The sequence below is a fragment of the Balaenoptera ricei genome, chromosome X, assembly GCF_028023285.1.
Source record: "Balaenoptera ricei isolate mBalRic1 chromosome X, mBalRic1.hap2, whole genome shotgun sequence".
Classification (NCBI taxonomy): domain Eukaryota; kingdom Metazoa; phylum Chordata; class Mammalia; order Artiodactyla; family Balaenopteridae; genus Balaenoptera; species Balaenoptera ricei.
Window position 1 is genome coordinate 46,921,497 of NC_082660.1, and position 13,139 is coordinate 46,934,635.

General features: G+C 58.4%; 1 protein-coding gene and 1 non-coding gene across 4 annotated transcripts; both read right to left on the bottom strand.

The window, feature by feature from the left end:
- Positions 1–3,035: 3,035 nt before the first annotated feature.
- On the bottom strand, positions 3,036–10,478 carry LOC132357624 (melanoma-associated antigen D4). 3 transcript variants are annotated; one of them, XM_059911244.1, is made up of 13 exons: positions 10,390–10,478; positions 9,219–9,459; positions 8,143–8,973; positions 7,529–7,735; positions 7,360–7,423; positions 7,052–7,131; positions 6,567–6,658; positions 5,847–5,926; positions 5,720–5,762; positions 5,245–5,307; positions 4,135–4,249; positions 3,433–3,863; positions 3,036–3,241 (listed from the first exon to the last, which is right to left on the bottom strand). In XM_059911244.1, the coding sequence occupies exons 2-13, from the start codon at positions 9,426–9,428 to the stop codon at positions 3,232–3,234; spliced, it is 2,226 nt and encodes a 741-aa protein (XP_059767227.1). In that variant the 5' UTR covers positions 9,429–9,459; positions 10,390–10,478; the 3' UTR covers positions 3,036–3,231. The 3 variants fall into 3 exon arrangements, with proteins under 3 accessions (XP_059767227.1, XP_059767228.1, XP_059767229.1); XM_059911245.1 differs by having other exon boundaries at positions 3,421–3,863; XM_059911246.1 differs by lacking the exons at positions 3,036–3,241; positions 3,433–3,863; positions 4,135–4,249 and adding an exon at positions 4,259–4,671.
- On the bottom strand, positions 4,496–4,624 carry LOC132358063 (small nucleolar RNA SNORA11). Its single transcript, XR_009500418.1, has one exon. It is a non-coding gene; the product is annotated as a small nucleolar RNA SNORA11 (small nucleolar RNA).
- Positions 10,479–13,139: the final 2,661 nt, after the last annotated feature.

A 13,139-nucleotide genomic window follows, 5' to 3' on the forward strand; every position in this document is an offset into this window, starting at 1 on the left:
CATGATTATCTGGCTCTCAGCTCTCTCAGATTCCTGGCTAAAAGCAGTGCGCTGCTCATAGTGAAGCTACATCTTCCCACGTCTTCCCTCCCTGCTTTCAGAAGGCTCACTTTCGCCTAGACCTGATCTCTGATGCCTCCTCCGTCCAGGCTGCCTGAAGTAGCCACATGCTCTAATCCCTCCTGTTTTCCGGAGGCCTCCTGCAAATGAAGATTTCTATGGACAGTGTAGGGGAGTTCATTGGCTTCACACCCTCATCAACTCTTAGTATCCAGTCTTTATAGTTTTCTTCTTTCATGTGGTCATTGGGTGTGTACACCCCATTTCACTTCTTGAACTTTGTAACCCGTGGGTAGGTCACCCGTTTCAAAATAAATTGCATGTATTTGCTGAACCCCATACTAGGGCAGCTGGCCTGGAAAGGGACTGTTGTGTCACCCTCAGGTGGGCGAGTCCATTTCTGATGAGGATGCTGAAGCGTTGGCCTCTCCAGGACACAGGAGTGAGGATGTGTCAGGAGGCTGGGTGGGCGGTGGCAGGCCTTAAAAGCCCACGATGAACCTCAGGGGCAGGAAGGCCATGAAGGGTGGGGTGCTGGCTCAGTGAAGGGAGATGGGGAGCTGTATGGGTTGCCCGGGTGGTCAGGAGGGTGGGTGTCTGCAGAGAGGAGTGAGAGTTGGGGGTGTCACCCCACGACACTGTGAGTCCCTCGAAGGCAGTGGCAGCAGACTGCAGTGGGCAGAGCACACATTTGGCCTCAAAGCGCCCTGGGCTCGAGTCCCAGCACTGCCCCCTTCCTGGCTGTGGGACGCGGGGCAAGTGTCCTCCCTCTCAGAGCCTCAGTGTCCTCATCCATGGAATGGGCCTGATCATCACCTCCCATCAGGGCTGTCTGGTGAATGACGTCAAGGCCATACGAGTAGTGGCATGCGAATATTCAGAACGACTTTATACATAATCGTCAGTAACTGGAAACAAGTGAATCGGTGAATGCTTGTCCATGAACAAGTGTCCCAGGAGTCAGAGGGCACAGGCCTGGGCTGGGGAGAAAGCTGCAGGAGCTGCCAAGGTGCACGCACACCTCAGCCAAGGCCCCGGCGCATAGTAGGGCCTCAGAAAACACTTGCTGAGACCTGTTGTGGGCCTTTGTGGTGGGGGAGCCCGTGGAAGGGCTGAGGTTGGGGCCGGGAGGGAGGCCTGCCTTGGTCTCATGGTTGCCCTGTGGGTGAGGAGGTCGGCCGCCTCCGAGGTGACCATCCTCGGCTTCTGGGGGACCCAGGGTCTGTCCGCGATCCCCAGGGCCCTCTTTCCTCCCTGCTCCTGAGGAGGGAGACTCTCTCCTCTCCTCCTCCCTCCCCACCCTGCTCCTGAGGAGGGAGCCTCTCTGCTCTCCTCCTCCCTCCCCATCCTGCTCTCAGCAGCAGAGTGTGGGGGAGCAGGGCCCAGGTGAAGACAACCATGGGGAAGGGGGTGGAAGGGGAGAGTGCTGCAAGCCTGGAGGCCCGGGGAGGTGGTGCCTTCCCCAGCACCCTGTCTCTGAGGGCTGCTCTCTCCTCCTTTCTAGATGAGCTGCCTTATCTCAGGTGCCCTCTGCACACAGTGCTCCAGCTCATACCTGTGGCTTGTGGTGAGTGCCCCACCCTTGTCCATGACAAGGCAGGTGCCCACTGCATGCACAGCAGGGTCCTGGGAGGTCCCAGGGCAAGGGAGCCAGGAACGTTCCAGTGTCATTCATCATGCCAGGGCTGGGTTCCCAAATCCCAGGCCGTCAACCTGGAAACCTGCACCTGGAAGGGGCCTGAATCTCTGTCGGAATCACAGAGTGTCCACAAGGCCAGGCATCAAGCCAGCAGCCAGGGAGGCAGAGATCAAAGCACCAACAAGTAAGGCAGAAACCCGCGTGAAGCCTGTCTTTAGGGGAGGGGGGTCCATACAGAGCCTGCTTCCTGGGGGTGCAGCCCGGGCCGTCCCTCAGCAGGTCTGCACTAGGGGTTCAGTGCTCTGCTGCTGCTCTCTTGCAATTGTTAACACATTTTGAGCCAGGTGACCGGAGTTTTTGTCTTCCACTGGCTCTGGCAAATGATGTAGCTGGGTCTGGGTCAGGATCCGGGTCTGGCTGAGGGAGCGGGACCACTTCTTGGGGCAAAGAGGCAAGCGGGGGGTGGGGGGGCTGGGTGGGCTGGGGTCCTTACACTACTCTCTCCTTCCTCTTAACCTGGAGCCTTGTCCTCCAAGCTGTGGACATCACTGGGGGACCCAGAAAAGCCCCAGACGGCCCCTTCCTGCTACGGAGTCCTTCCCAGGGTTCCAAAGTGTCTCTGCCCTCACTGTCGTGCACCTGGGGAATTAAAGTTCTAGCCTCCGCCCCCCGCAGGGACCACGCAGCCCTTGAAGATACAGAGACCTAGGCTGGCCTTGGCCTCGCCGGGAGAGCCCTGCTTCCATGGAGAAGAGCCCCGGAGCCTCCCGAAGGGCCTCGGGTCATGGTCACAGGCAATGGGCTGTCCAGGTCTGCCTACAGCTTTCTTTCACTAAATCGGCTCTCGCGGCAGTAATGGCTCCTCCTTCTACCTGCTGGAGGGGTGAGAATGCCACTGTGAGGCCTACCTCATTGTCCTTAAGACTCGGTCTGAGGGAGGAGGTCCTGAAATGGTGTGGAGGATGAGGGAAGGATTCCAGGACAGCGCCTCCAGAGATGGGGCGGAGGTGGGTCCTAGGGGATGTCTGTGGATCCCGTCCCTTGGTGGGAGGGACGGTGGCACCAGCTCACGGCCCTCCACCCCACCCCTTCTCCTGAGGACCCCCACTGGCATTTAACCGGGGCCACACAGTGTAGGAAATCATGAAACTGTGTGGACCGGAGCCCCTGGAAACTCTTGGCCTCCACACTCAGCTGGCATCTCCGCGCCTCCCAGTGGCTGACCCAGCCACACCCGCCTGCCTTTTAGGGAGAGGCGGCCCCCGCCTGTCTCAGAGGGCCTGACCACGGGCCACTCAGAGCCACACCTGCCCAGGAAAAGGAGAAGACGTCCGACTGATTTTGCAACTTTAATGCAACACTGATACCCAAAACACGACAGCACGACAAAAAGCACACAGGAAAGCAGGAAGGGCAGAGAGCGCGTCATCTGGCATGCCATCTTCCATGGACGGGGAGAAGCTGCCTAGAGTGCTCTGTCGGGGAGGGGGCAGAGGAGGCACTCTGGCTCGGCGGGGGACTGCTGCAGCTCCTCAGCGCTGCCTGGAACCGGGAGACACAAAGGCCAGAACACAAGGGTCAATACAGGTGAACCGTGAGGGATAGGAAGGACAAACTGAGTGTCCTGTCAGGCCCTCCTCGTTCCCCCGCGACACCCCAGGCCTTCCCCTGACTCCTCCCAGCCCCTCCACACCCCATCCTTCAGAGTCTCATCTAATGACCTCCAATCTTACTGAATCCAGGAGAAGAAGCTGGCGCTGGTTCTGGCGGCGTTTCTGGTCCGGATGGTGGAGCTGGTGCTGGGGCCATCGAGCATGCTGGTGCTGGCCGCACCATTGGTGCCACTGCTGATGCCAGCCCTCCAGGTGCCTCTCCTGTTGGCACGGTTGCTATTCAGAATGTACTGATGGTATCTGGCCCAGAAAGCGAAGGGGATTCTGGACCAGGCGTCGCCAAAATCTCCGTCCTCATCCCAGGTCAGGAGTTCGACCTGTATGTCGTCCCAGCTCCACCGTCCAATCAGAGCTTCCTCCCCGATGTTCATCTGGGCCCTCATCTGGGCCCTGGCATGTTCCTCAGCCATATCCACATCCATCGTCTTGAAAGCATCATCCACAGCCTCCAAGAAATGAGCTCTCCATTCCCGGGGGTCTCGGTTCTGATACTGCGGTGGAAGAACAGCAGCCGTCGGAACAGCTACCCCACCTCGCTCGGCACCTGCTTCCTGCCATACGCCCTCCTGAGCGCTTTGCAAAATCATGATAGAAACCCACACGACTGGAATCGGGCTCCCATTATTCTGTGCCAGACCTGGGATTTCGCCCCATCCACTCACTACGTCTGTGAACTTGTGTCAGTGACTTAGGAACCTTTCTGGGCCTCAGCGAACCAACGAGGTATGGCAAACTCCAGCCAGAACAGAGGCTCTGCCTTACCTGGGCGATGAATCTCAGCACCCTCATCTTGCTGGTCTCGTGGCGGGCGCGCAGGCCCCAGAGGAACTCATACTCGGGTGGGCTGCTATTGGGGACCTTCTTGTATTCCAGGTACCTGCGTGAGAGAGGAAAATAAACTTCTGCTTCCAGCCAGGCAGACCTGTTGCTGCACCAGTGGCTCCCAGGTGGCCCCTTCCCAGCCCCGAGGCTGCAGCTTGGCTGCCGCAGGAGGCCTGCCCTGGCCCCGCCGCCCTTGCCTCGCTCCCATGCTCGCTCCCAGGGGTTTCCGCCTCCAAAACTGAGGTGCTCACACCCTTAGGCCACTGGTCCTGCCCAGCAGCCATGTGGAGGGGCAGGGGGCACGTGTAGGGTATTTGTTCATAGGAAGGCCACGAGTTTTGTGCCCCTTGTCACAATAACCCAGGTTCCTGTTGGGTGTGTTGTAAACAGAGGAGCCATTTCTTCAGGCCCCCTGCTCTGAGCACACCCCACCATGGGGCTCGTCCGTGGCCTGGCTGAACCCTGGGACAGTCCACCCTAGAAAATGTACGGGAAGAAACAGTCAACCAAGAGCAGTGGACTCCATACATACTCTCGACCATCTGTGTGTGTGTGTGTGTGTGTGTGTGTGTGTGTGTTTGTGTGTGTGGCGGGGGGCGTTGGTGGTGAACATGCATACGGGCCTGTGTGAGGGCACACGAGATCTCCAAGCACCGAGGATGGGGTGGGCCTGGGCTAGAAGGTCAGCGGGGCTGGGCTCCAGGCCCAAATGGGCCTTATCCCAGCCAGGGCCATGTCAGGCTTCCACTCTCTGAGCCCCTGGCTCCTGAGGTGTAAAGCCGGGGACACTGCCTAGAGGGCAGGTGCTGAACGAGATGGGGGCTGTACCACCCCACCCGGTGCTCGCAGTCAGCATGTGTTGCTCCCTTTCCCCAAGCCTCCCTGGAGTGGCCCTCCCCCCAACACTCACATTCCCCCCCCCACCCCACTCTCACACCAGACACCCATCCCTCTGGTGTTAAGACATGGGCTGGGGAATGGCTTCCTCAGCCAGAGCGGCACACGAGGAAGGCCTGAGTGGGAGGCAAAGTGAACTCAGTCGATACTCACTTCTGCTTCACAAAGTCCTCTGTAATGAGTTTCCTCAGATCGCCCAGGAATGGGTGCCTCACCCTGAGTGCAAGGAAAGGAACGCATGACTAGAGACAGTGGCAGTGCCCGGGGTGGGCGGGAGCGCTCCCAGCAGGACTGAGAGCTTCCCAGCCTGTGGGGTGTCCCCATGGACGCCTGGGCCGGCAGCAGAGGCCAGACGGCCACTTGTCAGCGATGCCCCAGGGAGGGGTTTGACGGAGCCCCCAGGTCCGATGGTTTCTCTTAGTTCTCATCTGGGAACAGAGAAGGCACACGGAGCAGAGGGGGTGCTCAGAGTTCAGGACCGTTTCCCCACGCACCCTGGTGGGACCCTTTGCGCTCTACCTAGTCCAGGACGCCACGCCCCGCAGAGACCACTAGGCCACTGCAATCCCAGGGCCTCTTGTGCCCAAGGACACACTGAGGAGTGGGAGCCGAGAGACCCCAATCATACCCGGGGCGCAGTCCCATCTTGCGTAGTGCCTCCCAGAGGACAGCTGCGAGGGGAGATGAGGTACAAGAGTTTAGCGCACGGAGGTGAGACGGCGGGCAACCCCCCAGCTGCAGGTCCAGCCACTCACCCTCGCTGGCACGGTTGCCGTTCATGAAGATGACGCCCAGAATCACCAAGAGGAGACTCAGCCTGGGAGTGTCCTTGGTCCTGAAAGTGTAGAAAGAGGGATCCTGTCCAGCAGCCATTTGCCCGGGGGGACCACAGCCGGCTCACTCAACTAGCCTCTCCCAGATTGCTGGGCTACAGGGCAGTTCCTCCCACTCTGTATGGCTTGCGCTACCTGGTCCAGACAATTCATTCCTCGGCCTGAGGCCGAGTCCCTTCATCCATCAAATGGGGATGCTAACACCTCCTCCCAGGGCTCTGACGAGGATGGCGTTAGGCAGGCAGCAAACGATTGGCAACCCTGTGTCCAGAGGCACATCCAGACCTTCCCTGCCCTTTGCGCATTGCGTCGGGAGCACGACTCCACTGGAGAGCCCCCCCACACCCCCGTCCCCCTCCCGAGGCCCACTCTGCCGAGCCCTGGCCGGGACCTTAGCAGGGAGAGGCAACCAAGAAGCTTGCTTTCCTAGGAAGATGGGGGTGGGGAAGGGTGGGCAGGGGCGAAACCCGGAGAGCAGCAAATCCTCGGCCCAGGCTACTGCCCCTGCCAGCCCTTAACTGCTCAGCACTGCTAACTCTGGGTGGGAGCCGTGCTAGGCCCCCCAACCCCACTTTCCCGTTTCTCTGAGAGGAGGGCGGAAGCACCACCAAGGAAGGCCACCACCCTCCTGTGCTCTCTCACTTTCCCAGGAGGCGGGCTGACGAATCCCGTGTGCAGACAAGAATGTAGAGGTGTTCTTCCTTGTCGATTTCCTTCAGGTGGATCCCAAACTTCTACATGAGGGAGAAAACAGAGTGTGAGATCAAACATCCATGCTGGGTGTCCTGCAGGCAGTCACTCAATTCCCCATTAGAACTTTTCCTTGGCGGGGAGCCCCAAGCCCTGGGGGAGGAGGAAGAAGAGAGGCCGCAGAGGAAGTGCCCTGTGGGAGCACTGACGCTGGCTGAGACAATGGGATCCACCTCAGAAGACCACCCCAGACACTCAGAGAGCACGAAGGGCAAGAAGGAGGGAAGGAGGCAGGCAGAGGAAGCTCCCAGGTGGAGAGGCCAGGGAGGGCTTCCTTCCAGAGCACGTAGTCCTGCCCTTGGGCCTCGAGGGGATGCAGGGGGCAAGGGTTCCCTGAGGCTCCTGCTCCACAGAGCTGCCCCCGGCCCCGCACCCACCTTTTCCAGAGTGTACGTTGCTCGTTCAATGATCTCAGGGAAATGTTCGTCGTATTCTCGGATGACATCCTTCAGCATGTCTGCGGGAGGGGAGGGGTGGGCAAAGCACCGAGCCTGAGCAGGGGCCACAGAGCTGCAGCCTTTCTGTCAGCCCTGCTGAAGGGAGCACACTCAGGACCCCACACCGTGCAAATGGAGCCATCAGCCAGGCCTGATGTGTGTGTGCGGGCATCTGATGGGAGGCCCACAGGGCAGGGCTGTGGGAGGGGGGAAGGGCAGAGCTCAGGGAGGGGGCACGGGTTGCCCACCTGAGCGCTTGATGGGGATCTTCTTGTAGTCTTTAATCATCAGATATTTCACCAACTTATTTGCCTGGAGAAGGAGGGAGCACACGGGGAGACCAAGGCGTGGGCGACCTCAAAGAACAGGCCCGCGAGGGAGGGGAGGAGCGAGATGGGGGAAGGGCAGGCTTCTTACCCTCTCTTGCAGAAGGGTCACATTGCGGGGTGGCAAGCACAGAACGTGCCTTGAGGGTACCTGGGACCTCAGGGCCATGGGGGGCCGAGGGGCCATCTGAGGCCGCACAGTCGTCAGTGGGGGCTGCGATGCCCTCCAGGTCGGTGGGACCGCAGGAGGCTCTCTCTCCTCCTCGCTGCTCTCATATTCGTCATCCAGGTGCTTGGACTGTACCATTAGACAGAGGAGAGACTCAGGGCTTCCAGGCTACCCGTGCAAAAGCACCTGGCACACATCTTAACCAGAGCAGGTACTTGGAGGTAAGGGTAGTAGGAACAGCGGATGACACGTGCCGAGTGCTTACTAAGTGCCAGGCACTGAGCCAACCGCTTCTCCCTCCAGGCCCGAGGGTAGGGACTACGTGGAGTAAAAACATGCTAGTTAACCTGTCTTGGAGAAACATGCACAAGCTGAGAGAAGAGGGGAGGGAAGGAGAGGGGAGGAGAGGGGAGGGGAGGGGAGGGGAGGGGATGCGGGGAGGGAGAGGAGGAGGGAGGGAGAGGAGGAGGCAGGGAGAGGAGAGGGCAGAGAAAGCAGGGGAGCAAGGGGGGGTGGAGACAGCAGGGAGGTCTCACCTTCTTTGTCCTCTTGCCTCCCATCCTGGCCCAGGGCTCCGCACTCTGCTGAGAGGTGGCAGCTGCACCCTCAGGCTCAGGGATGCTCGTGGCCATCTTGGCCTTGGCAGCAGCTGCTGCCACAACATTCTGAGGCTCCACCCACCGAGTCTTGGCGAGAGCCTTCCCAGACTTGGTCGTCTTGGGCCGGGTGGCTGCCCCCTCCCCGGCAGAGGCTGCCTGGGGCCCCCCGGAGGCAGCACTGGGGCCCTCTGTGGCAGCCTCTTGGGCCGGGGCAGGTCTCTTGGGGCGTGGGAAGGCCATGCCACTGACACCTGCCGGCTGGGTGAAATCAAAGACATCGTTCTGACCCAGGAAGGCTGTTTTGGGCCGGGTGGCATCCATCTCACTGGCACGCGGGGCCTGGGAGAAAGCACAGGCCGTACTAGGGCCCTCGGCAGCAGCCTCCTGGGCCCGGGAGGATGTCTGGGGCTGCGTGGACCTTGCTGGAGCCCCGGGGGTGGCCATCTCGCTCTTGACTAGCATCTGGGAGCTGTGCGGAGAAGCAAGGCTTGTCTCAAGGGTGGCTGCCTGAGCCTCGGCAGCCGATGTCATGGGCTGGGTATCGCCTCCTGAGCCCTGGTCTGTGGCCACTGGGTGGTTAGCGACCACCTGATGGTAGGTGGCATGGGCAGCAGCAGCAGTGGCCCGAGCAGCTTGGTTAGAGGAGGCGGCCCGGGCTACGTTGGCAGCACGGGCAGCCGGCTCGTTGGCAAGCGTTTCTGGATCCATCCGAAATGCCTCCAGCAGAGTCCTGGCCAGCATAGGGTTTTCAAGTTCCCAGGGCTCATTCTGCAAGACCAGGGAGGGGAGGGCAAGGCAGACAGCTGTACACACTCGCCCTGTGCTGGCCAGCCCCCGACCAGCCCCCAGACCCTCCCAAACCCCCCTTCTCCCAGCAGGAGAGGGAAGGTTTGGTGGATGTGGGCAGTCCTTCCCCATTCAACTCCAGCCTTCACCCACCCCCTCCTCCCATCCTCCCTGACGTCGCAGGAGGGAAGGCCCAGGGCTAGCAGGTGGCCGACAAGGGGCCTCACCGCTAAGATGCGAAAGCCTGGACCCAAGCTCCCAAAGGCTCTGAGGATACGGATGTCAAAGCTGGTGAGGGCTCCGTAGCCTCCAAAAGCACCAAATTCTTCATAGTCGTTGCCTTCAACCATGTCTTCCTCCCCGACTTCATCACTACCCTCGTCCATGTCTTCAACGTTGTACACTTCAGATTCTTTGCGGTAGCTTCCCTCAGCCATGCCGGGGGTCCCAAGGAGAAGAGAGCTCAGCCTGAGAGGGACGGGGAGGCCTCTTCAGAGGGAGGGGGCGGGACCCAGCAGGAGGCCGGATCTCTCAGGAAGTGGGGGGCTGCAATCATCAGGTCACCAGGCAGTATAAGGTCGGGGTGGGTGGGGGAGTGAGGGCTGCTGGGGTAGATTCCCTCAGAGACAGAGCCCTAAGAGAAGGATAGAGGAGGTCGGAGGAGACCCTACACTGAAAGGGGAGTTTAGGACAGGCAGGCTCCCCGGCCCAGCGGCTGGATTTGAACAGGGGGTGCACTGGCGGGCTTGGGTCCAAAGAGTCCCATAGGAGATGCGTTGAGAGAGGGAGAAATAAAGCGCCTGAATTTAATGCCTGGAGCAGGGGGCCAGGACGGTGGGGAGGAGATGACATGAGAGGGCTCAGACAAACGGGGACCGCTGGAAGCTCTGGGAAAATGAATCCCAGGGACCCTCTAAGTGCCGGTGGGGGGGATTCAGCTGATTCAGGTCTAGGTTGCGCTCATACAGGAGCGCTCAAGGTGGATGGGGTGGGGGTCTTCGGACTAGGTGAGGCTCGAACTGGAGTGCTGGAGGTCTCAGAGGCCAGGACTGCAACTCCAGGAAGGGGGCAAAACGTTCAGTTCCACTGGATTGATCTCAGAGTGGTTGGGGTGGAGGTGGGGCCTCCGCTCTAAGGAAGCTCAGCACGGAGCACACGGGTCTGTTAAAGGGGTTCGGATGGTGGGCTCCGGTGTAAGTAGGGCTCGGATCGGGGAGCCTGCATCTGGTGGCGGTGGAGGGGGGCGGCTCCTATCTAGACCGCGGGTCTAACGGGGTTCAGGTTCTGCGTGCTCGGGCTTTGTTCAGATCCGGGGGCGGGGGATTGGGGATGGGGAGGGCACAGCGTACCCTCGTTCCACTCGCTCTCTCCCGGTCCTGTCTGGGGCTGGATCCTTACCTTCCCTGGGGCTCCAATGGCGTCCGTCCTCAGCACCAGGAACCCCGCAGCCGCGCCCTCGCCTACTGCTGCCAGCACAGCAGCTCCGACCACCCCGCCCCTTTTCTCCGCGCACCGCCCCCCTCGCTGCGCGGCTGGGCAGCCTGCGCATGCGCGGACCCCTTCAGCCGGCCCGCTTTCCCAACAAAAGCCTTTCTCACCAGGTCCCCAGTGCGCATGCGATTCCGCCAGTGGGTGGGCGGGGTGGGGGGCGTTTTTTCCTTCCCGCCAGATTCCCCTCACCGTTCCCCACCTCCGCCTCCGCGCCCCCGATCGCAGGCGCGGGCACTCACACCCTGTACTGCGGTTCCAACCCATCCATCATATACCCTCAGTCCCCCCACTTTTGCACAATGCTTCTCAGCCCTGCGCGCCCCCTTGCCTCTAAGCTCCTCCAGTGTGGTCTGGAATACACTGAGCCCTGCTTCCCCAGCGTGACCCCTAGGTCACCAATACAGAGGTCTCTAGCCCAGTCTGCAACTGCAACAAGAGAAATGGAAATGGCGAGAGGACACCAGTTCCCTTTGTGTTCCCCTCCACTATCCATCTCTAGGGCCCCCAGACACACTGGGAACATCTGCTTCCCCAGCCGCTCTTCATGCAGCTTGTGTGTCACAGCCTGAGCTGTGCTGGGCATTATCTTCCTCTCACAGCAGCCCTGGGAGGTGGATGTCAGCATCCCCATTTTACAGATCAGGAAGCTGAGGCACAGACAGACACATCGCACGAACTAGACAAGGCCACAGAGCCAGTAAGTTGAAAATGCAGAATTTGGGCCGGGGTCTCGCTGACTCCAAAAATCCATATTCCGCTAGCACTGGCCCCGGGGACTGAGGCACCCTCCCTTCTTCAGTTTGAGCAGCAGATCCACCCCACCTCCCCTGCCCTGTCAACATCTGTCCCAACAAGCCAGGTTTCTGTTCTCTGAGACCTAAGCTCACGCTCTGCATTCTGGGGGGAACAGGTAGGAGCCCCAGGCCCACCCCTTGCCTGCTCTGTGTGGGTCCATCCAGGTGTGAGAATTGCTCCTTGGGGTCCACTCCCTGCTCCGACTGTCAGGCCTCTTCGCTGTGAGTGGCACAAACACGCTGCCCCTGAGGCCTTCCTGGTGCCCACTGGAGCGGCCAGGACAATCAGGCACTTGTGTGTCTGAGCCATGGCAAGCCCTGATTCAGAGTAAATGTTTGGCCTGGTTCCTTCCATGGCTGGGGCCTGGGGCAGCTGTGGTCTTGTGGATAGAAGCTGGGCTGGATTTCCGAATTCCGGGGATGGAGTGTTGGGCCAGTCTGTCGCTAGCTGTGTGAAAGCCCGCTCGGGTCACTGGACATCTCTGAGCCCGGTTTCTCAATATGCAAAATGTGAAGCAAAAGGAGAACTTACTGGGGTCCTACCTAAGCACACACATGCTGCTGCGCTTCCAGAATGACTGGAGAAAATGCTATGTTCCCATCTCCAATTGCACGTCTATTTTTTTTTTTTTTTTTTACAAAAAAACATAGTGGACTTTTATATTCGTTTTTATATCAGCCTCTCCAGGCTGTCCACCCCTGTGTCTGAATGGAAGCTATTGCTAGGACCAGAGCTTTTACTCTCCAGTGACCAACATCAATTCTGCCTGTCTGGATGGCTTTCCTCAGCTGTTGCATAGCAACCTTCCCTGTCAGCTGCTTGTGTCTCTCAGCCCTTCCTGTGCAACACGTTTCTGTGGGACGTGACCAGACCTTAGAAGCGAAAGCCTTGACAAACCGCTATATGCTAATAGAAAATGCTATGTTCCCATCTCATTTTGAAACTGTGCTTTTTTTACAAAATCCGTAGTGGACTTTTATATTCGCTCTATTTTATTTTTTATTCTTATGTTTTCTTTTTCTTTTTTTTAATTGAGATATAATCGACATATAACATTATATTAGTTTCAGGGGTACAACATCATGATTCAATATTTGTATATACTGTGAAATGATCACCACAATAAGTCCAGTTAACATCCATCATCACACATAGTTACAATTTTTTATGATGAGAACTTCTATTGTATTCGTTTTTATACCAGCCCCTCTATATGCTAGATGCTTTATAACTATATATGCTAATATGCTTACAACTCCTAAATCTACAACCCCAGTTCGAACTTCACCTTTGAGATCCAAATCCATATATTCATTCGTCTACTTGACATCTCCACTTGGATGTTTCAAGGGCTCCTCACAGTGAGTCTGTCTCACTGTGGTATTGCTATATCCACCCCTCCCACACACTCACGTCCCCCATCTCTCTTGTTTTTAAAACTCCCATCTTCACAATTTCAGTAAATGGCACCATGATCCGCACAACTACTCACTCCAGAAAATGGAAGTCAGCTACCACCACTGCCCTTTTCTCATACACTGCACCCAGATGGGAAACCTCTGCAGCTCTCCAGGGCTACCTCTCTGTGCAGCTCTCTCCCCTCCATTACTCCCAGAATATTCTAGTCACATTGGCCTCTTGGAATTCTCAGCTCTGTCTCCTTCACTTATTCACCTCTGTTTGTGTTCAATCTCCCTGTGCCGCAGCCTGTAAACTCTATCTAGGCAAGAAGTTGGGGGGAATTGGGCAATCCTGGGGATCGCCTTTTTAATTTCCCTTACATTGGGGATCAACGTCCTGCGTGGCTCGTGGAGCCACGACGTAAAGCTTTATAACTTTTTTGGTTTATAGATATTTTGGTG

What these genes read in the sequence shown, in the direction of transcription:
- LOC132357624 (XM_059911244.1), bottom strand. Translation starts at nt 9,428, where the DNA reads ATGGCTGAGGGAAGCTACCGCAAAGAATCTGAAGTGTACAACGTTGAA. An exon ending in GAGGCAAGAGGACAAAGAAG is followed by an intron (nt 7,736 to 8,142) that starts GTGAGACCTCCC and finishes CTAATGGTACAG; the next exon opens with TCCAAGCACCTGGATGACGA. An exon ending in CAACGTACACTCTGGAAAAG is followed by an intron (nt 6,659 to 7,051) that starts GTGGGTGCGGGG and finishes TCCCTCATGTAG; the next exon opens with AAGTTTGGGATCCACCTGAA.